The sequence below is a fragment of the Amphiura filiformis genome, chromosome 20 (assembly GCF_039555335.1).
Source record: "Amphiura filiformis chromosome 20, Afil_fr2py, whole genome shotgun sequence".
In the NCBI taxonomy this organism is placed as follows: Eukaryota; Metazoa; Echinodermata; class Ophiuroidea; order Amphilepidida; family Amphiuridae; genus Amphiura; species Amphiura filiformis.
Genome location: NC_092647.1, coordinates 4,022,257 through 4,046,803, shown reverse-complemented (window position 1 = coordinate 4,046,803; position 24,547 = coordinate 4,022,257). Strand labels below are relative to the sequence as shown.

The 24,547-nt window shown below is 36.8% G+C and overlaps 1 protein-coding gene across 1 annotated transcript; it reads right to left on the bottom strand.

Moving 5' to 3' along the window:
* Positions 1 to 8,746: 8,746 nt before the first annotated feature.
* On the bottom strand, positions 8,747 to 22,431 carry LOC140142909 (ornithine decarboxylase antizyme 1-like). The gene is made up of 5 exons (XM_072164934.1): positions 22,180 to 22,431; positions 17,722 to 17,876; positions 16,169 to 16,326; positions 15,507 to 15,592; positions 8,747 to 14,203 (listed from the first exon to the last, which is right to left on the bottom strand). Exons 1-5 carry the CDS (start codon positions 22,253 to 22,255, stop codon positions 14,097 to 14,099), a joined length of 582 nt encoding a protein of 193 aa, XP_072021035.1. The 5' UTR covers positions 22,256 to 22,431; the 3' UTR covers positions 8,747 to 14,096.
* Between the last annotated feature and the right edge of the window lie 2,116 nt (positions 22,432 to 24,547).

The window sequence follows — 24,547 nt, the reverse complement described above, 5'->3', positions numbered from 1 at the left end:
AACATCTTTTATTTTTTTTATTTTTTTTTTAGGTCAACCATGAATGATCCTAGTATTTAGGTCTTGGTCCAGAGACACTACAAAGCCAAAAAAATAAATAACTTTTTTTTTTTTTTTTTTTTTTTTTTTTTTTTTTTTTTAATTTCGGGTACCCGGGCAAGGAATTTCCTGCCCGGGTAATAGGATTCTAGGGCGGGACTCGAATTCCCGGGACTCACTCACACCCTTAATAACTTATACAAAATCTGGCCTTGTTACACTCAGGAAATTGATGTTTTAATTTAATAATTCATTTTGAGATTTTAAAAAATCTGAACTTTAAATCACTTTTTTAGTTTTTGTCATTTTTGCCGGCAAAAACTGTTTTTGCCAAGCGGTTATAACCGCGGTTTTTTCCACCTGCTGCAAAAAACGGCAAACCCTGGTAAGATTGTTAATTAACATTTTCCATTTTTTTTTCTTTTTTTAATTATTTATAAAGTTTTTCAATGTTTTCCTACCCTTACACAAAGTCTAACCCACCCCCGAGCCTACCCTAGCCCAACTAACCTTTAACCTAACCCAAAACCCTTACCCTTACCCCTTAAAAGGGAATTAGGGGAGAAATTGATTTCACATGAAAATCGTACCTATATTTCATGTTTTTAAATGCTTGAAGGTGTTGTTTTAATTACTTAAACTTCCCTCATTTCATCGAAATTGTTATTTTTATTGCTAACAAAACAAATGAGAAACCTCTCACATAATTTTGGAAATTTAAAAAAATTTCTAAAATTCTAAAAATGCCAAATAAATACATTAGAGTGCAAAAGCTTTTTTCTTCTGGGTAAGAATTATTTTCTTACAGCAGTTTTTTTTCTTGCAGTTTAGAAATTTGATAAATAGGTCATCATATACTAAATGCATGCATGGACCTATTTATCAGATTTCTAACCTGCAAGAAAAAAACTGCTGCATGCAAGAAAAAAATTCTTACCCAGAAGAAAAAAGCTTGTGCACTTAAATGTATTTTTTTTTTTGTATTTTCAGAATTTTAGAATTTTTTTAATTTACAAAATTATGTGAAAGGGTTCTCCTTCCTATAATTAGCCATGTAAAATTGCCATTTTGATGAGATGAGGCTAAATAAAGTAATTGAAACTTTATTAATATATAAGCCTATATTTATGCATTTACTAAACATGCTAATACAGGTCCGATTTTGGGGTTCCCTTTTGAGGGTTTGGGGCAAGGGTATTACTATTAGTAGGGATGACCAATGAACCATCAACTTGACTAGAACACGTCCATAGACATGCGGGGAGCTCAACTGTGCACTGCTTGCACAGACATTTCTAAATTGAGCTCATTCTTTTATTTTTTATAATTTTTCTGTAAAATTTGGGGATGTTAATGCCAAGTATGTTTGGTAACTATCCTGCAAATTACAGCAACATAACTTATTTGGTTTTTCTGTAAGTGTGAGTCAAAATTGGTCCATCGCCACAGTGCGCTTAATTGCCAGTGGGCAAGTACAGCACTGCTCAGAATGGCACAAAATATTCAGGTCAATAAGATCAGGTGAACACCTTGACCTACTGAGCTGTAATTTGGCAGAGTTGCCGTTATTACCTCTATCATACCGGACAAGTAGACCTCGAGTTAAAAATTAAATAAGCTTCCCTTTGGAATTTCCAAACACCTTTCGAGTCATGTTAAATAGACACCTTTCTGAACATAAATGTGAAGTTTCGTGCTTATCTGATGTATTTTTCACCTGATCTCAACCCTAAACATTTTCTTATATTTATACCATCTACACTGACTTGCTGCTATACACGCACAGGGGCTGTAAAATACGCGCCTAATCAATAATGAGTCCTTCACTCCATTGTTAAAGTACTGTGCTCCCTGTAGCATTATGGAGTGACCAAGTCCTAGAGCATTTAGAGTGTGATGGTTTTGTAGCAGATGACAATGTTCATTCAAGCCTATCAAGGTCAGTTATTAGCCACTTGCTGAATGGCTGGGCATTATCAGCTATCAAAGAGATACCTTATGCAGCTGCCAATCACAGTAGAGGTTAAACATGTGGTTAAAACCCCAGAAGTGATATCAGGACAAAGCTGTGCATGTTGGTACTTGATTGTGTGGATTCCTATGTTGAAAATCCCTTGTAGTAGTATTTTTCTTATGTGTAGTGTATATTGTTGTGGAAAAAAAGTTTTGTGCCATTTCGGCCATTTTGGAAGATTTTTGGCAAATGTTTTCTAAAAGCATGATTTCAGTGCCTCGGTTTGAAGAAATAATTTATGCTATTGACTAGTAAAGTGCTATTTCATAAGAAACCCAAAGATACTGTCACAATATGTTTAGTTCATGTTTGCATATATATTAAAATAAAGAAATATAAAAAGGTAAATATATGCTTATACAAATTTTGCTCCCATTACTATTTTTGGACTTTGTCAATTTATTTCGTTCCAATGACCGGTCAGAATGGGAAACTTTGAAAATTCATAATTCGAAAAGTTTTTGAACGATTTTGACCATTTAACCACCAAAATACTTCTGCTGATGCAGTCAGCTACCTGCACAACGGATTCTTTTGTTCTGCAAGGCTCACTCAGTCATTTAATGAGGCAATACAAACGATCGAAATTGGTGTTGAAATGAGCAAAATTTTGAGTTACACCTTTTCAGTGTAAAAAATTTTTTCTCAGCCAAATGAAAAGCAATAATTTTCATTTTTTCAGTAAATGGCTGGAAAAACTATAATGCTTGATACTGATTTTTTTTTTTTAATCCTAGTGTTAAACTTAGGCCTGAAATTCAGTCATTTAGTGTAAGATATTCGATTTTTATAGGCTTCAGCTCGGCCCGCGAGCTTTTTCTTGGATCAACCTTTTAGCTTTTCAAAGTAATATAGTTCGCTAATGAAGGATTTTCCCCAACTTTCTAAAGCACATCACCGTGAGCTATATATCATAGTTTTGTCAGAATTTCCGTTTTGATTTCACCATCTTTCTCGGCTAAAAATTTCTAAATCAACACGTGAAATCTAAAGGCTAGTACTAGCATTGTGGATCGATATCCCTGGGTTTAATAGGAATACCGGCATGGCTATAGTGTTGCCAGAACTTCAATATAGCAAAGAAATTCCCAGACCTATAGCGCTCCTACTGATCATGTTTAACCAGAACACCCAATTGGGGATTTAATCGCTGGTCGGGCAATTGGCTTTCAATGAAAAATTGACCTGGATAACAACAAAGGAAATATCGACTATTTCAGCTGGTTGCTCTCGAGATAAAAGTACTCACCATTGCCTACTTTTACTTAGTTTGACATTTTCGGAGACTGAATGGAAAAAGGGTAAAACAAAACGGAAATTCTGACAAAACTATAACATATAGACCCACACGATGTGCTTTACAGAGGTGGGAAATATCTTTCTTTAGCAAACTATGTTAGTTTGAGACACTAAAACATGAATTCCGTAAAAAGCTCGCAGGCGAATTCAAGGCCTATAAAAATCAAAAATATCACACTAATGAGACACAATTTGATGCTTAATTTTAACACCAGGATTTTAAAAAAAATGTATATCCAAGCACCAAGTTTTTAACTGACATTACTGAAGAAAAAAAAAATATTGCTTTATATTTGACCGAGAAAATTAATTTCATAGCAAAAGGTGTATCTCTGAATTGTGCTGATTTTTACATGTATCGATCGACTTTTAGCGCGACTAAGCATTTCTAAAGAATTGGTTGTCCAGGCGGCAGACTGGATGAGCTCTTTCCAGAAAACAATCATTTGTAGCAATAGGGGCAACATGAAATTGTGATGGTCATCCCTACTATTCGCCACTTGCACGGTTCCGCCATTATGCACTATGTGCGGGGAGAGCCTCGAACTGGCAGCATACATGAATGGGAATTGAACCAGTCATAACATTCTGTGTAAGGTTACGTAATTCTTCCTTTCATGTATGCTGCCAGTTCGAGGCTCTCCCCGCACATAGTGCATAATGGCGGAACCGTGCAAGTGGCGAATTAGGCTAGTTGGGCTTTGGTTGGGTTTGTATACATGTAGTAAAGATTCGGAAGAGGTTAGAGTTTGTATAGAAAAAATATTTTTGGGGCACTTAACACATGCACATGGTAATTTTGGGGACCCACATGGTAATTTTGGGGCCCAATATTTGGGGGCCCTGGGCCCAGCTGGCCCAATGGTAAATCCGGCCCTGCAGAGGGGGGCACATGTCCTGGGCGTCACCCTTAGGGGGCACCGAATTGACCAAATCAGCATCGCTCCTGTGCTCCCTCCTAACTCCTAGTGATAAGTCAAAATTTTCGCATTTCAGCACAAAATCATTTGTGATAGGCCCTATGGGAGTGACGCAATTATGTATCCTTAACCCTGGGCGCCACAACCCCTAGCTACGCCACTGGATTAATATCTTAAACAATCATAACACTATAAATTAGTCATTTCAAAAGGATCCAATGTTTCATTTGGATGAACCCAGCTATCCAGTAACCATCAAAACTGATGGGTACCACTCATTTTGATACAGTATGTATATCAGCAGTCGTTGGGGCGAGTTGTCCGTTGGGGCGAGTTGTAATTGGGGCAAGTCATCTGGCATTCCAGCAGCTCTCCCCTCCATCAAAAGGCAAAATTCACACAAAAGTTTATAAGAAACTAACACACTCAGTTTACTTTCAATTTCACTTTTCATTTAATAGCAGCCAAAAAATGCCACATAGAAAATTTTATGATAACACTTACAATAAATTCTTGCACACAAACCTTGCATAACATCAGAAAGTATGCTATTTTTACATGCTTAAGTTTATGCATACAAATGTTTTGCTTTCATTATAATAGCAAACTTCACATACAAACTGTTTGATTTAAAAAATACATCTTACATGTTTTCGAACACCATTTTTAAACCTTACAGAACATCAAGCTTCCTCTTTTCAAATACCATGGTAAGTGCAAACAAGTGGCTTGTTTGGAAATCTACTCGTAGCATACATTAATTAGGGGTCGGCTTTGGTTTGCGTATTCTACTGGTCCAGCGATTTGTCTGGCGTCTGGCCTAACAATATTGAATTAATTTACCATATTTTTTACTGCAAAATAATAAGTATATTACCACACCACCAACCAAACTGGTAGGGTCTGTGTACAATTTTATTGCATTTTACAATTTGGTCTTGGTGACAGCGCAATATAAATTTTGCCTCATATCTCAAAAATCAACTGGCCCACCAGATTCAGCTCTAGAGAATAATTTACTGGCCTGATATGAAATTTACTGGCTCTGAGCACCCAAGGCCACCAATTAAATTGGACCCTCATACCATTTTACTGCATACAAATTTAATACTGCTGATACAACCTTTCCCTCTCATGGGCTATGCCAGTTGAAATCCATACATCCCCTATGCAGGACATGACCTTAATGTTCCACACAGGGAGTATTAATTTCAAATGGGGTTACCTGAATGGGCAACTCCATCTGAAATCTACACCCACTGTGGGAGATTGTTAACCCTAACACCTGTAAATACCACAAAATACCACAATGAAAAATTCTGCGCATGCATGCATCCCAGGGTCTGCGATGACGCAATCACCCTAAGTGTGATGCTCACATAATTGCTGGCCAGACAGCAATAACCCGTGCAGCTACCGGTCCGCGATCATGTGGTTGGCATGCGGGGGGTCAAAGGTTCGAATCCCTGGGGTACCAAGTCAAAAATTCTTCTTCTTCTTGAAAAATTCGGATCTTCTTTGACTTCCGATATCAAAAAGCATGGATCAGGGTTAGAGATCATGTCTTGAATATCGTATGGGATGCATGGTTTTCAACTAGGAAAACCCCACTTTCACAACATATTTGATTACAAAACATAAATCTTCCATTTTTTTCAAACACACATTTATAAACCATGCAAAACATCAAGCTTGCTAGTTTTAGATGCTCAAGTTACTACATAATAAGTGGCTTATTTGGAGATCTACTGTGCACCATTTTGTTGTATAAAAATTAAATCCGACTGATAGATTGTCATTTTCATTACATATTTTGCATTTATAAACCTTGCAAAATATCAGCAAGCTTGCTAATTCTAAATATACACAAATTATTTTATGTCAGGATTAAGTGCTTTCATTTTGCTGCATGCATAAAATTTAATACTGATTACATGTGTATGCCAAAAACAGATGGTATAATCCAGGAACAATATATATGCTAATTTTTCAGTACAACAATGCACCACCTGCCTGTGATATCTGAATTCGCTGGCGAAATGATGTAATAATCAGATAACTAGTCTACCATAGCAATAGGGTATTACAATTTTTGAATCTAATCATACTGCACTACAAGCAGGTTGCACTCATCACCTGTGCATGTCTGCAATCATAGATTGAATACAATCTATGATATGAATACTTTTCTTTTCAAATCTTACAGGTGCGAGTGATCAGCATGATATGGTTCAATGCAGAGGTATCACATGAACGTACTAGTGAAGTGCGGTATATTCAAAAACTGGGTTTTTTTTACCCTATTGCTATGGTAGTTAATCCAATTATTACAACACTTCGCCAGCGATAGCAACGCCAGACTTCCTATTATTGTGAGTTCAATCACACTGCCATTAACAGAGATGCCACTTGGTGTTATCAAAATTTCCTGAAAAACATGGAAAAATCCTGAAAATTCACTTTTCCCTATCCTTTTACAAAGGAAGGGTAGAGTGAAAAATTCCTGAAATTGGTAAATTTTCATCAAAATGTCCTGAAATCAGGAAATTTCCTGAAAAATGGCATCTCGGCATTAATCAAAACAAGGTCAGTGGAATATGCTTTGTCTACAGAAAGTAGGTTTTGTCAATTTACTGCGTGAGGAAACATCCAGGATAGTGAAACTGTCCCCAATTCATAAATCCAGCTGAATAGATCATAATTTTCTATTTGATATTTTGCATACCTGGATGACTGCGAGTATACACAAATATTATAACTTAAAAAAACATATTATAAGTCAATGAAGTCACAGTATCTACTCTTTTGAATGAGTATCATCTCAACTATCATAAAACACAATCAATTTTTTTATTAAAAATACACATTTTATGGAATATTTTCAGTTAAACCCCAATTTTTCTCGAAAGCATTCTTTAACCATCTTTGTGCCTGTCCATTTCTATGTGATGTAGTGAGAAACATAGTGTCTGTTTCTCTCTGAAAATTAAATTACAATGATTGCCTAGATTCATCAGCATGCCTGCATGCATGAAATCAAGTTGTATCATGGTAGACTACCCAGTAGTCCTCTTCCAGCTTCTTTTCCTTAATCCCTCACATTATTTACACACTAGCCAAGCCATCAATCACCCTTCAGGTTTGCCATCATTCACACAAATCCATCATGTATACCAAGGGATCGATGGTGTTATTAATAGTTGAAACCAACAACTTGATTCATTTTTTTATTAAGAACAGTGCAAAACCCCAGGTGCAAAACTACCTCATCACTGATGCAGTCAATTCTTTCTTAGGCACACCATCCCCCAAATGAAATAACCACCAAGGCAATCAGGGTTTATAGCCAAATGTGGGGTTGCACACAATGAATAGGACCTTGCTCCTTAATAAATAGTCCATGAAGGCCTTCCCGATTTCATGACTGCAAGTTTGCAATCCTTTACTCTCTTCTTTGTGCTCAATGTAACATTAATTCAAAACCACCATACTGCATTCTCCTCGCTGCAAATAATTATTCATTGTACACTAATATAATTGCCTATGCAAGTACTTCATTCCCAGAAATTGGAATACACAATTATCATAACATATCTCATGAAAATGTCACCCAGCAAAAACAAAATATTTTACACTTTTAGATGTTGGGTTCTGTAAAGGGTATATAAAGGGTACAAAACGTTTTTAATAACATTCAAAACATATTTTGCTACTAAGCATTCTAATATCATGTTATATAAGTGTTGACAAAATATTTTTCAAAAATGTTTGCCAAAAAAATATTTTACAATAACATTTTAAAAATATTGTTATAGTGCCCAGTTGTAGTGTCTTTTTTATATTAAATGTTTTAAGAATGTTTTCATGACCTTTACATCAAAAGCCAATATTTAAATGCATATAATAACACATTTACAACATTTTAAAAACATTTTTGAGTTTGCTGGGGATAAATAATTCAAAATATCAAATTCAAAATTTGCAGTAAGAAAAATGCTTTAAACACAAAACCAGAAGAAATACCTAAAAACTTTTCGTATAAATACAAAGAGAAGCATTACTACACCCCGACCTTGACAATTTATTCCATGTCACCTACTTTTTTTCCAGAATTAACCGTCAAAATACAAATTATTTTGCGCACCGACTAGATATATTTTGATGTTAGTCTGTACAGTGGCAACTAATATCTCAAGAGGTGACCATCCTATTTTGACCCAAGCGAGGAGCGAGGACCAGACAGTTTGATACTATATTTTGTTTTATACATTTATAATGCAGAGATGCCAACATTACATTCAGTAGTCAGGGAGGTTTCACACAGAAATCAGGGAGGCTTTCAGAATTACATGCAACCTAATGGGTAAAAACCTTCCTGAATCAGGGAGGTTATTAAATTTGTTGGTAGGAATGTACAAAAAATTTCAGAGAGCTCCCTGAGAATCAGGGAGGGTTGGCATCTCTGACTGTGCAATTATTTTGTAAGAAAGGGCTTTATTGCCTGCAGTGGACATCGTTGACGACCACATGTGGCCGCACGTAGCAGGTTGGTCACTCCTGCTTTATCAGTAGGTAACTTCCCTACTAGTATTAGTCATACATTGAGCATAGAATTGTTATATAATATTGCGTTTTGCTCTTCCTTATAGTACTTCATTAGATTACTGTTACAGTTTATTCGCATATTTTTCATGCACACATTATTTTGTCTTCCTATAAGCCTTTAGGAAATACACAAATTCACGACAAACTTTCATGTCGTAGCAACATGGGTTCTCTCTAATACGTGAAATTTTAACAGGCCCTAGATTTCGTGCCAGTTTGTGAGAATCAAAAACCATCGGAGTCACTTCACTTACTGCATGATTCAATGAAAGAAATTGATTCTCGCAACAAATGTTACGGGAATCAGTACGAGAATCGATTCGTGATTCTCGTCAAATCTGAGGCCCTGTTTAATGCCGCAAAAATAACATACTTTACAGTATAGCGCAAAAAAATTCTAGGTATACTTTGATCAGCTCATAATCAGAGGGAATTGTTAGGCTTTTAACACTACACCGTAAAGTAGACCCATGAAAGTGATATAGTTGACATGTTCGGTCTACATTTTTTGTGTCAAAGAAAGTAGACAAAGTATAGGACTTGAATTAATGATTCATGATGCTTCTGGTGAAATGCCTTAAGGGGGGACCACACCTCAACTTCCCAAACCCTTGTAAAAATGGAGATTTTGTCAGAGGTAAAATGTACTATTTCTGAGCTTTAATTTGGTCTTTGTTTGGTTACAATCGGACATTCCTATCTAAAGTTATTGCCAATACAAGATGATAAGTCACGGAAAAGTACTAGAAATAGCAGCTCGTTCTTATGTTATTACTATATAAATCATTTCTTTTGTATTTTATTGTTTTTCAAGCTGCGATAGTTAAGTAATTTCATAACAATATTATTTACAGCAAAGTAAACAGCAATTTATGGTGTAAACTGTTTTAGTAATTTGGGAAAAATATAAATCAATACAAATATCAATATTTAAATGTAAGTGTTTCTAAAATTTGAATTAAAAAAAAAATTCAGTGTTTCTAAACTTAAAATGCTAATATCTCAAAATGGTAATTCGGCGATGTCAGAAGTTTGCCCCAAAAAACTTTTCCACTTCCCATAGGTCTATGACCATGAAATTTGGCACACATACTATTTGTAATGCTCTACAACTTAATGGGAGCTTTTGTTGATATCTGCTTTACTTTTTGATTTATAGGTCTTCAAAGTCAAATCCAGAGGACAAAATCTGGTTTTTTCACCAAACGGTTGCCATGGCAACAGAAAGCAAAAATTTCAAAATGTCTCTCCATTAAGTTGCAAAGCTATACCTATATAACATATCTGGATAGTAAATAGTAAGTTTAATGTTCTCCTTAATCATTATTTTTTGGGGCAAAATTCACATTTTTCCTATGCCTCATTTGAACATATTTGACCTTTGACCTCGCCTCATTTGCATATACATATCGACACACACAAAAAAATATCATTTTCTGAAACTTCAATATTTGTGTGTTACATTGATATATAGCAAGCCATACTTCTATTATTAATAGTCTATGAACAAGGCCATTCAAAATTCCAACTAAAAACGAGGTGTGGTCCCCCCTTAAGACAATTCTCAAAATAAAATATTTTGATATTAATCCTCGATGTTATATGACCCGTCGATTACGAGCTGATCAAAGTACATGTATAGTAGGGCAACATTAATCCTCATTTACCCAAGGACAAGTTGCTTAGCAACTGTCCCAACCTGGCCTCAATGCAGCGACAATTGATAATACATGTAGTATGCACACAGGTTTGTTCCTTTGTAAAAAAAAAAAACCATGACAATAATACCTAACACACACAGTAATTCTTAACATAACTACAACAAATATATGAGAACTAAATACCTAATACGACATGCTCTACTCTTTTCATTCATTACTCACATTTACATCTTTGTTTTTTACACACTGAACACTTTTTTATCAATATCCATATTTAAATCAAATAATCTTTTCATAACCGATCAATCAAACCACAACTTCCAATGTTGATCAAATTGTCACATGTCATTTGTCAACTGTCCAATAGCAGAAATAATGGGCTATTGCAGTGGAAATCCCATGGACGAAAAAGATAACAGACCGTGTCCAAGCAGGCAAAGTCTCCGCATCACCCAATAATGAGGGCCGATTGTTCCATGAAATGCGACAGGCAAAACTGCTACACTCACCATGGCTTTTTACGGTCTATCGCATAGGCACGCAACGCTGGCGTGATTGTTAGAAATGTCACGATCGAACAATTGGCCCTCATGAATATGCGAGAATTCACAGCATACAATGCACAGGGACTTGGTCATGATACATGATCTGTAGTATTCTGTGGGAAATCTATACACCCCTATGGAAGACATGACCAGGGACAAGCGATTTGCGCGGAACTTTCTTTCCGCGCAATTCCGCGCAATTTAGGGATACATGATTTGCACTGAAAAACAAAGTTCCGCGCAATTCCGCGCAATTTGCTATTTTTTTCCGCGCAGATCGCCTGTCCCTGGACATGACCTTAATCTCCCACACAGGGAGTGTAAATTTGAAATGAGGCTACCTGAATGAGCAACTCTGTTTAAAATGTACACCACCTGTGTAGGAGGTTAAGGATATGTCTTCCATAGGGGGTGTATAGATTTCAACTGTAACAGCCCAATCTGAAGTTTCTCTTCGTTCCTATATAGCCTACATCCATCTTAATCCTACATTTAAAAACTACATGTACCGAATACAGATTTTAACTAACTATGGACTATTCCAGCCTAAACCCATACACCCCCTATGGAAGACGTGATTTATCTCCCAAACAGAGGGTGTAGATTTCAAATGGAATCACACATTCAAGCAATCCTATTTGAAATTCACACTCCCTGTGTGGGAGATTAAAGTCATTCTTCAGGGGGTGTATGGATTTCAACTGGAATATCCCTATGTCATCTTTATTGGCAATGGATGGAAAAAATAATTTCAGATGCTACTTTTTGTCACAGCTGCATTAAATTTTGTCTCTCAAAAGTGAGAATCTTAACCTACAATAAGAGTATGGACGACTTTCAAGTAACCACAAAACCATGGGGTGCAGTGGCGTAGCTGCCGGGAGCAGGGGGGAAATCGCCCCCTGGCAAAAATTGCCTATTTGGGCCCCTGCCCCTTAGTGCAAGGAAAAAAGAGGAAAAAGGAGGGTGAAAGAGGAAAAAAGAGAGGCGAGAGAGGGAGAGGAGGGGCAGAGAGATGGGGAATCCATACGATATGCAATACCATACGATTATTATCAATAAGCCTGGCAAAAATTGTCTATTAGGCCCCCCCCAAGTGCAGGGAAATTTGGTGGATTTGGGCCCCCGCCCCATACAGGCTTGCCCCCCTGGAAAAAATCCCAGCTACGCCGCTGATGGGGTGTTTGGTAATGCCGCAAGCTCCACTAAATATTTATGAATTTTCACGTTCTGAACCCATTTCCTAGCTGGAAATTGTCAAACAAGTTTTAAAAAATGTTACGTCCAATACAGGGATAGTAAGTGGAAGCGTCAGTAATTGCTCCCAACTTAAACCAGTACAGATTCCAATCGAATGAACGCAGCTTTCAACAGCTGTACTCGATCCAACCGCAATCGTATATCGCGTATTTCAAACTACAACACGAACACACAACCTTGGATACAATGCTAACCAATCACAAGTGTGTTGGCATGGTCAGATTAACTTCCACGTTACTCACGCACAGTCAGTCGCACACATCGCGCAGTGTACGCAAAAAATTATCACGCTATTGAAAGCTGCATTGAGTGCATTCATTCAATTGAAATTCCCGCTATAGTATGCATTTCATAAGCACTACATGTTGTTGTTGTCAGAAGTTAATTGTCTTTAATTAACCCCATGAGCACTACCGATCTAACATTGCATCTGATTAGTCAATTACATGTTTTTACTTAAATCACCAATCAGAATAGAGCTTTACAAATAATTCACCCCAATTTTTTTTTGTGTGGTGTGAAATTATTCAAACAATGTTGCTGATTGGGCCAATTGATAATGAAAACTTGTTTTTGGCCAATCGGCAGGTAGTTCTCATGGAGTTTAGCATCCCATACCAATTTGGTCCTTAATAATAATATTCTGTGTATTACACAAGTGCAGTGACATTCACCTTCACCATATCATAATATACACTTCAGGGCCTAGATTTCGACGAGAATCACAAAATCAATTCTCGTAAAATTCTGTTGCGAGAATCAACTTCTCTCATTGTATCATACAGTAAGTGCAGTGACTATGATGGATTTTGATTTTCACAAACCAAGACGAAATCGAGGCCCTGCGCTTCATATGGAGTACAAAGTCTCTTCTTTTTTCAATATTGTGCAAACATTACACATTGTATAGTAGTCAAAGGCACCATCAGTGATTGGCTACATTGGAAAATCCAAAATAGCATCAAAAATTAAGACGTCTGCATCTTTGTACCGAGAATTGATATGCTATTATACCCTGTAAATGATTAGGCTGAAAGCATCCTATTAAGGGTACATTTGTAATATATCCCATTTCGTACAATGTTTGGGGAGTCACATGTAGCTACAATCGAATTGAGTTTCATATTTTGCAAATGTTCTTTTGTACAAATCCAAATGTATTTCGGTATAAAGATCTTGATCATACCTCAATGACGTTTGGTACTACACTGTAGTACTTTCACAAATTGACTGATCAACTCTCGCACTCCTCGTCTGTATCCTGCTGGAACTCGACGTTGGTGGTGTTTTGGAGTGGAGTAATTGGTCATAAATGTGTGGTAGGAAGTGGTTGGTTGCCCTTGTCCCACATTTATGACCAATTACTCCACTCCAAAACGCCACCAACATCGAGTTCCAGCAGGAAACAGACAAGGAGTGTGAGAGTTGATCAGTCAATTTGAGAAAGTACTACAGTGTAGTACGAAACAACATTGAGGTACGTTTAAGATCTTTATACCGAAATACATTTGAATGTATATAATGAATTTATTTACGGAATTGAGTTTCATATTTATCAACACTGTTGTTTCATCCTTATTGCAATTTTTGTCCGATATCGACTTTTTTATCGCAAAATTTTACTTATACTCTTTGGCGTTAATCACTGATAGCATCTTTAAGATTAAATTAGCAACGCAGTGTTGAGTTAATGGATTGGAATGATGCAATCTTTTGCACATCATTCTGCTGAAAATTGTTATTCATCCATTCGTTACATTTCGCACATCATGAAGAAGTATTCCTCCGCTTTTGGTACCTTCGGGTGTCCCGGTGCTATAGGCGTGAACCCCATGTACTGAAATGTCTTGATCAGCTGAGCTGTAATAGAAATGCAAAAGATTTTGTCAATCAAAAACAATTTTGCTGAAACCTGGTAACTGCATTTTATAGCAAACTGTTTATCTACTAGAAATAATTTACTTGTTTCCTTTTCAAATACATTGTAACACTGCCTATCGGCTAAAACAATTTTCTTTTTTACCATTAATGTTTGCTATATGATAAATGTTTACAATATACATGTAAGAGCTAACCTAAATGAAAATAATGTATCACTTCTGGACAGGTCCATCACTTATTTGTTCAAAACCATATGTATGTATGAATCACGCATGATCAAATTTTCAACATTACCCATATACCGACGGAAAAAGAAAACCCTGTTCTACGGGCCCCGACTGACTCAGATTTTGAATAAATTGGGAAATCCTGTACAAATGAATGCCAACCTAAATTTTGGACATTTCAGGAACAATTTGTTGCAAATTATTTACAGATTTGGGGATTTTTGGGTCATTTAAAAAAAAAAAAAAAGGTAAAAAGAGCGACCGACCGACCACCCCTACAATGTATTTGAAAGGTCCGTCCGCCCGTAGAACAGTTTCTTTTTTTCATCGCCTAATGAAAAAGTACACAGTACTTAAAAGCAGGCATGAGACTGCACTTTCCTAAAAAAACTGAAAAATGCATGTGAAATTTGGCAAAAAGTACCAAAAACAGGCTAAAATTAAATCAATATGTCCACTTCATAAACACAGAAATCCCCTCATAGATGCTGGTTCCAAAAATCAGCCCACAAATTAATTGATGGCATAATTTGCCTTTGGTGTCCTACATTTTAATTGCCTTGGTGCCCTTTTCAAATTGCTACCCTCGGATTGGCTGCCTTTTCAAATTCTTAAGGGGGTACTACACCCCTGTGGTAAATTTGTGACTAGTTTTGCATTTTTCTCAAAAAATGATAACACACTGGTAATAAAAGTTATGTATATTATTGGGGCAAGGAATCCAATTACTACACTGAAATATCAGTGACACTGACTCAAGACAAGCGGTTCAGTATATATGATAGGAAACAAGGTACATCCTAGCGGTACCTTATTTCTAATCATAAATAACAAACCACTTGTCTTGGGTCATTGAAATTCCAGTGTAGTAATTGTATTCCTTACCCCTATAATATACGTAACTTTTGTTACCACAGTGTTATTAGTTTTTGAGAAAAATGCAAAAATAGACACAAATTTATTGAGGGGTGTAGTACCCCCTTAATTGAGAAATCAGTGATAATCCCTTGGTTCTTTTAAATGGAAGTACTAATTGACCTCTTCAGCAAACCTACCTCGATCCAGGCGATTGCGCTTGAAGCACAATATCACATGCTCACATCCAAGATTCTCTTCTGCTGCATCTAACATAGCCACCAAGCTGCAAAAAAAGATAAAAAGAGGGGGTTGTCCTCTAATAAAGCAAGATGTTTTGTCACAACAATTCAGATTCCCCCATGCTTTCTTACCACATTTTTTTTTCACCACAGGTGTAAAATTTTACTGGGGTAATGAGACAAAATGTGAGCTGTTTCTGGATATCAAAATATCAGATTTGAGGAGGTATAGTGGGGGATGAGGCTGTCGATCTGGGCACCTACTTTTAAGTTTGATCTTGCAGGGACTGAGTTTTGAAAATTACAGGCGTGCTACAAATCACTTCTTGAAATGTGAAAGCGGGCTGTCAGGTGTGCTATTAAATTGCAATTGGTAGGAAGTTTAGGAATTAAGGTATGCTATAAACCGCACTCGGACAAGTGTTTATGTGTTATGAGTTGTCCCAAAACATAAAGCACCACTGCAAAAAAAAGCCACCAAATTATTGTTCAATTCCACCGCCCTTCCCATTTTAACGAAATGCTACAGGTACACGATTTTAGTCCCCATTGGTGACAATCCAAAGGGTAGATTTCTTGTACAGTTATACCCCAAGACTTCCCTTGGACTTACTGCGTACCTGTCTCTGGATCCTTGTACCAACACATCATCTGGGATCTGCACATACAGACGCTTATCCAGCCAGCCTGTGTCCCATTTCACCAACAGGTTATCAGTCAACTGATGGCGAAACCGCAGGTACTTTGTCCCACTGCTGGTGCCTATTGCTTGACACTCCTGTGATAGAAACACAACAATAGACATGCAATGACATAATTTACTAAAAAGACATAAAAACTTTGCTACATCTAAAATAATTTATCATGTGTCAGTCTCGTCATCACTGCTTCTATTGTAATATAACTTTACACAATATTTTGTAATTATATGTTACCAGCACCAGCAGCGACTCGTTTAATCTATTATTAAAGGAGTATTTCGTGATCCTAGCATCCTCTATTTATATAATTTTTCATTAGATATCCACGAAAAAAACCTATTCCCAAAATTTCAGTTGATTTCGATTTTGCAAATTTCACGATATCTTTGCTAAACGAATTAATCTGCAAGAGATATTTTGTACATAAACATTATGTAGCCAGAGGTTTCCAGTGATATAAAAATCTCAACTTTTTTGAGAAAAGTGGGGGATGAGGCTGTGGATCACTTAAATGCCCCTTTAACTTTTAAGCTTTAAAAAGCTTGTTCAATATACAGTATGATTATGCTGCTTATTTGAACAGAATTTGAACAGAACCTTTAAAAAGTAACCTTGCCTTGTACGTATGTAATTTTTAGCCCACAAGTATTTTGAACCCTGTTTCAAGGTATTTCAAGGTTCATTTATGTACCACCTGAATACAGTGGTGCACTTTCACACCTGCCCATACACCAACAACTGACATTTTCAGACCAAAAATGCTGGTTATGTTTCTCACTAACTCTAAGCTAAAGCCAAGAATTTTCTGCTTTACAAATGCTAAATTCCTCTTTTCTCCGCTTTGTAATTTTAGCACATTTCTGACATAATAAAATTTCACAAGAAATAGTTTGCCTCCAGCGAGTATCAGCCCAATGCACGTGTCTGAGTCATGTTGAAACACGTTCAAAAGGTCGGGAAACGGCCCCAAGAGCTATTTTTAGTCGGGCGCGCAAAGGATTGTGGGATACTCGAGCTGTTTTTTTCTTTTTCTAGGTCATTTTTGCTTACTTTTTAAATTATTTTTCTCAGAAATGCGTTTTCCGCTTTACCTCTGAATTCCGCGATTTTCGCGGAATTTCCACAACGCGGAGAATTCTTGGCTTTACTCTAAGCTCCTAAAACACATCAATGTTCTACAGCACTGCGCTGCACAACATAATACTTGTAGACAGGACTGATATCAGTTCTCACTTTCTATAAGACACAAGCATCAATTTGAAGCTTGAACCTACCCATCTCAAGCCTCAACATATAATCGATGTTGATGATTGAGGTCATATTTTTGTTGACCTCAATCATTCATCGGCATAGAATAGATGTTGATAATATGCTGAGGCTTGAGGTGGGCAGGTTAAAGCTTCAAATTGACACTTGCATTAAGTGATAAACATGGCATCAGATGACTTGTAAAGTTTGTTTGAATCACTCACCTTGAAGAAGGTGTTAGCAAATAGACCTTCTTTGGCACTTTCCTCTGACTCACCCTCCTCAAGGGCAAAGTCAGTTCCACTTGGTCCAGTAGAGACATCAGGAATACCACTGAGGCCCCCGGCACAGTTGATATTTATGCAATCCTCCGCTCTCGCTGTATATAGTAATCAAAATCAGAAGATACAATGTATAACAATCCATAAAAGTTAATTTCATAAAGCAGTCTGGTTTTAATATATGTACATTGTACATGTAAGAAATGATTATTTGCTGTCACATTACTTTCTTGTGTACGATAATCACAATGAGAACATTTTATAATCCCCTCCTGAAAAGTTGGAACCCCAGTAATTTCAGTGATTCATGGATTGAAGAGCTGCAATCGTTGCAAGTTGTTCTTTTGTTGTTGTTTTTTTTGGGGGGTTTGCTAGGAGTCTGGAGAGAGGGGGATCGGGTACACTGATGTCATGATGAGGTTCCCCAAACAGAGTGGTTTGCTCTAAGTTTACTCGAGAAACACTACTCTAGCAACAAGTTTGCTCACAGATGCCCTCGCATTCGTGCAAGTTTTGTGTTAGACAACTAGAATTTCGCGGGAATCAAGGTTCTGTAACTTGCACGGTTCTTGACGCAAAGTGCCGTCCACAATGCCTCCACCTTGAAGCGCATCGTTGTAACCGGTGCAATTTCACTTGACCCCAATATGACCTTCACATTATTTGCCTCGGCCTCACTAAGGTAGTCATTCTTACCAAATTTCATGAACCTGCAACAATTATGGGGATTTGACCCTAGATGACCCCACAATGACCTTGCGATTATGCATAGTTTGCGCTGAAAATCTAATCAGGTCAAGAACCTCTGGCTGTGCCTGTGCTACTCTCCACCAAGTTTCATCGCTGTAACTCATACGGATAATCTGTGCACAAGGCTATTATTATTATAATACAAAAAGCTTGTGTTTGTGAAGGTTGTCATTCATCCAGGTTTAAGGGGTACTACACCCATGTGGTAAATTTGTGACTATTTTTGTATTTTTCTCAAAAAATAATTACACACTAGTAACAAAAGTTATGTATATTATTGGGGCAAGGAATCCAATTACTACACTGAAATTTCAGTGACTCAAGACAAGCGGTTCAGTTTATATGATAGGAAATGAGGTACATCCTAGTGGTACCTCATTTCTGATCATAAATAACAAACCGCTTGTCGTGGGTCACTGAAATTCCTTAAGTAATTGAATTCCTTGCCCCTATAATATACATAACTTTGTTACCACTGTGTTATTAGTTTTTGAGAAAATGCAAAAAATAGACACAAATTTATCGAGGGTGTATACCCCCTTAATAATATTAAAGGAACATAAAACTGATCAACTGGACTCGCATTTATTTGAGAGGCTACTGTATCGCACCTTATCCAAGATGCACCTTGCTTGGATAAGGTGCGATACCGTAGCCTCTCAATTATATGCTAGTCCAGGTGTTCAGTTTTATGTTCAATTTAATATATAATATATTAAGCTTGATTTTATTATGGTCATGTGTCTTTTGGTGAGACCCCAAAATACCTGGTGGTGTTACATTTTTCTCTCCTCTTTCAGATTTAACTTGTTGTCACAGGGCTATTCTTGGTCCAATTCCATCAAGTTTGGGCTCATTATGCAGCCTGATTATTCTAATTTTCAAATATGTTTCTCAATTTGGAATGCCAATTGCCCATTTGTTTAATTAGTGAAAAATACCAAAATGTTAACGAAGATAAACCTGGTGGATAAGCGGTAGTGGATAAGCGGTAGTGGAGTATGTGCATTTTCTATGGGAGACATGGCATCCTTTTGAATTTTAAATTATATCATTGCCAAATTGTGTGCTATACTTGCAAATCATACTTCAAATGAAAGCTTGATCATTCATTATTCATATTCAGCTATTAATTTTATCTAATCGTGTTAACAAGTATTCACTGAGAACCGCAAGTCACAAGAACCTCAATTTTTTCCTATTCACTTACACACAAATGCCAAGATTTTCAGTCACAACATGCATTTTTGGAAAGCTTTTTACCTCAGGAATCCAAATATGCAGTTAAAATAAATGTAGGATACACTCTAAAGAAAATATCTCCAAAAATGTAATCAACATTTTGTGCGTGAAGTTACGTATATTTTCACACCCTGTATCACCACTTTGGTCAATCATAACATGGCAAAAGTATACATTTTATTTAAGCTCATAGTGTTGCCTGCCACAAAATTATATTACATTTGAGGTATTCCATATCAGTAGCAAATGCAATAAATTATGAATTTACTAGTAAAATTATTTTTTTTCATGATATCACCCTATATATTTTCTTACGCACCCTGTATACCAACTTCATTTTTGCCTAGTTGGATTCCTTGGAACATAAGCTTTCCAAAAATGTATAGTTTTGTTGATGTGAGATGTATAGTTTTAGAGATGTAACAATTTAAGTGAAAAGGAGGACAAATTATTAAAATCAGTGCTTGTAACGCAAATGTGCCCCACCACATGACACATGACCTTATGCAAATTAGGTACTTAAAGGAGTTGAGTATTTTGTGATCCTAGCTTCCACTTTTTTAGTCAGAGTTGCTCTGACGATAAGACTCTGATCGGCCATGCAATCAATGTTTTTAATATTACCGTAGTACAAATGTAGGCCAGTGGGGCAACGGAACCGTTAGGCCGTGTAAAATTAATATTTTGGTTCTCGCCCCTCCCTCCTCAATTTCTGGGATTTGTCAGATTTTTTTTTTTTTTTTAGATTTTTCAATTTTTTAGACTTTGGAATGATTTATGAAATCTTCATACATATGAATAAGTTTATTAGAGAACAAGCATCACTTCCAAGTCTTTTTGTGGTACTCTAGGGGTTTATCCTCAGAATCTCACATTTGAAAAAAAAAAAAAGGGCCTCATCGTTTCCCCAAGCACTGTTGGAAAAAAACGAAAAACTCAAAATTTACATTGAAAAAAAAAAAAACAAAAAAAAACAAAACACCTCCCTCCCTCATCAATTCATGAAAATCCTCTGGACGAGAACCAAAACATTAATTTTATACGGCCTTAGTGACGCCGTTACGTGAATGAGCTACATATACATGTACATACACAATATCACAAGTTGTGAGTTGTGTTGTAGTCAGTGTCCGAAATAAGGAAAATCTGGAGGTTATCCCGAGGATAAGGCCAAATAAAAAAATAAACATGTTTCACGTCCCCTCCCGCTTCCTTTTTTGAGGTTTTCTCAAATAAATTTTTATTTTTTGAAATTCAGTTATAACTTTTCAAAAAATATGTCTAGGAAGTTGGGATGCTTTCTATAGCCTTGTTAAGATACAAGAAACATTTTAGGAAGGTTTTGTGATCCTTAGAGGGGGTGTAACTCTCAGAACAACAAATAAAAAAGGGCCTCCTCCTTTTTCCAGGCATTATTGTATACAGATGGTACGCTAAAACAGCTCCAAGTATGGGTATTTACACCAATTTTGCAATAAAAATAGAAAATAAAAAGCCCCTCTTCCTCCTTTTTTTGAAAACCGGACGTGAAACATGTTTTATTTTTTACTTAGCCTAACTAAAGCATAAATTCTGCTTGTCCTCAATACATTTTGGTTGTCCCCAAAATGTGTCATACTTTTGGAGGTAAAATATAGTGGTTGTCCAGGGGATAAGTACATAGCTCAATATGGTTGTCCCCAGTGATTTTTGGACAAGAGGACAAGAGGACAAGAGGATAAGTGCTTATTTCGAACACTGGTTGTAGTTATTAGTTATAGACTGCAAAACAGCAATCTTCAAGGATAGTCATTTATAATCTATTTTCTTCAATCATAAGACTATCAATAATAATATGTGAGGGGTGGTGCAATAATTATGTGTATCCCCTGGGTGGTGAATTCTCAAAGAAGTCTGCCAAAAATGCTTGCCCCCCCCCCCTTCTAATGTGCCGAAAAACTTTTGCCCACCCCCTTTTGATGTGCCAAAAAATCTTTGACCCCCCCCCCATTCAGGATTTTAGGGAACCTGAATTTAAAACCTTTTTGTCCAAACCAAGTTATCATTCATATTATAAATAAATATACCAGGTAAATGCGATCGCGAGAGCAGCAGCGAGCAGGAAATTTTGCATTTAATCGTGTTCCTAACGTTTTCCTACACATATGTACACCTTTTTAGGGCACAATATAGAAATGGTGCCCAAAATATATCTGCCAAAAATTGCTTGCCCCCCCCCCCTTTCGACCTGCCAAAAATGATTGCCCCCCCCTTTTGGGAGTGCACTGGCATGATTATCACATGAACCACTAAAGCAGTAGCACAACTGTCGACACACTTCCTTCTAACACATTGCAGGTACAATGCGGGGATGTGAACTGCATTTATTTTATACTCTACAACCACTTTAATAACCCTCCAGACACTTACAGAATTGCTGTTGTTTTGGCTGATGATTTTCCTTTCCCTGATTCGGGGCACAATTTTTGCGCCGTTTCTTTTTCATTTTTTCTATAGTTATGGTCCAGATTGACAGTTCTATCTCTTTTCATTAGTACCATAACTTGTCTGTAACAGCACAATTCCACAGAAGTGTCACAATCGCTGTTTAAACAACAGTATTTTCACCAAGAATTCAACAAAACAAGATTCCTTTCACCCAAATCAGAAAATATGGCGACGTTGTAAATCACCTGATATGAAAGTTCCTTGACCTTGCGACGTGAAAATAGTCACGAAAAGCCAAGTGGACTGATCCATGTTGCGAATTAGGTAAGTCATTTCATTCACAGATGTTTACAAGAACTGTCCTTAAAAAAGACATTGCAGTGCCATATAGTTGGAATATTCCCGGGGATCATATCTTATATCTACATAGGTTTCATTTTCATTTCATTATTTTCATATCAGATTGAATGTGCGCATAAAAGGACCGGATTGTGGTTTACATCTTCTTTCGTGTCTCAAAGGTTGATGTTCAAGTATACCAGAAAACTCACATTTTGAGACTATTAATAAGCTTTGAAATGTTTAACACTCACGGCCTATTGTATAGAAATCTCTTGTACGAGTGCCTTTATTTATTAAACCTATAGTGAATCAGTATGTTTTGATATGCAGGGCCGGATTTATTGGGCCAGATCTCAGATCCCAGCCCCCCCGCCCCAAAAAAATTGGGGGGCCCTGATGTCATGTGCATGTTTCTCATTAGCCCGGAAAACCATTTTTTGGACCCAAAATTATGTTAAAATTACAAACTGGCCCTTTACGTAGCAAAATTCACCTTCATTTTGGGCTAAGTGTCTGATCATTACCATGATTACATCAATTTCATGTTGCTCTAGTGTATTTCAATGGAAATATGCTATTCTGGCGACAATTTTGGACGCCATTTTGAATTTAAAAGATCAGAATGAAACAAAATGGGCACATATTTATTTCCGTTGATTAGAAACATCAATTGCATCGATATTTTTCATCATTAGATCAACTTGAACCCCTATTTGGCGGTCATTTTGGACGCCATCCGCGCCATCTGACTTTCTTATACAAGGTCTTTGCATATAAGCTTAGGCCTATATTATATAACATGAAAATACAAGGTAAATTTTAAAAGAGTCAGTACACGAACTCCCCCCTATAGCCAGTACCGTAGTAAATGCGCTTGAAACATACCGGTTTTTGCAGAACACGTGACATAGGGCCTGCACTTTGGCTCGTTTTTTGCAGGTTTACATGGTCCAATAATCAGAAGATGACTGACATGTGGTAACAAAGGAAGTAGTCACTGCAATTTGATTATGTCCCATATGATTGGCCATTCAAGACACCCATGTGAATATACTATAGCGGCCTTTTCAAAATATAATACCTGTTTGCTTGATTGCATTGACAATACCCGGGAACAATAGGCATACACACAGTATATTCATTGGACAAACTTTTTACAATAAGCATGATAAGTGATGATGTGACCTCCAGATTTATACATCGTTCGTCTCGCACACTGACAACATTTGATTGAATGGACTGTAGGCTACTGCGCCGTGATTACGGTGAAGGACACTTTTCAAATCCTTTGTTTGGAGCCAATCAATAAAAGCATGCAGGGCCTCTATACCCATGTACAGTTTATCCCTTACATAACCTATGTCTTGAATACGCTGGCAAAGTTATGTAATTATCGGATTAATACTATATATATAGCAGTAGGTAAAAACAAGTTTTGAATAATCCGCGCTACAAAGTCCCATTCAGTGATCCCAGCGAAAGTGAAAAAAAAATCAAATTGTTACGTTTATAAAATTTTTTAATGAAAAACAAATGGCAAAAAAACAAAACAGGAAAACGACAGTATTGACGAAGTTGAAGCCCCATTCAAATACATGTAGCTAATTTATATACTGTCAGTACCGGTATATAAATTACAGACTCACGTAAATGCATTATTTTTTGCCTTAGACACACGGCTTTCGGGTGAACCACTGCACTAGCAAGCTTTGTTAGCACATCTATGACAATGACGAAAGGTACAAAATCAGCCATATAAGGCCTTTAGATAGCAGAAGACACCAAATGACCAAATTGGTGTTTTATGACCTTTGACATTATTTTGTGGCGAGTGACATGGTCTTTCAATTCACGCCGAGTGTCCTTGACAGGTTTGACTATGCTTCAGTGGTCATGAAAGAATTCAAAAGATAACCTCTGCCCCAATAATCCCAAGCAATTGTCTGAAACTACTCCTCGGATCATAAGAACTCAGTCCTCAAATGATAGTCATAGTAATGTCCAAAAT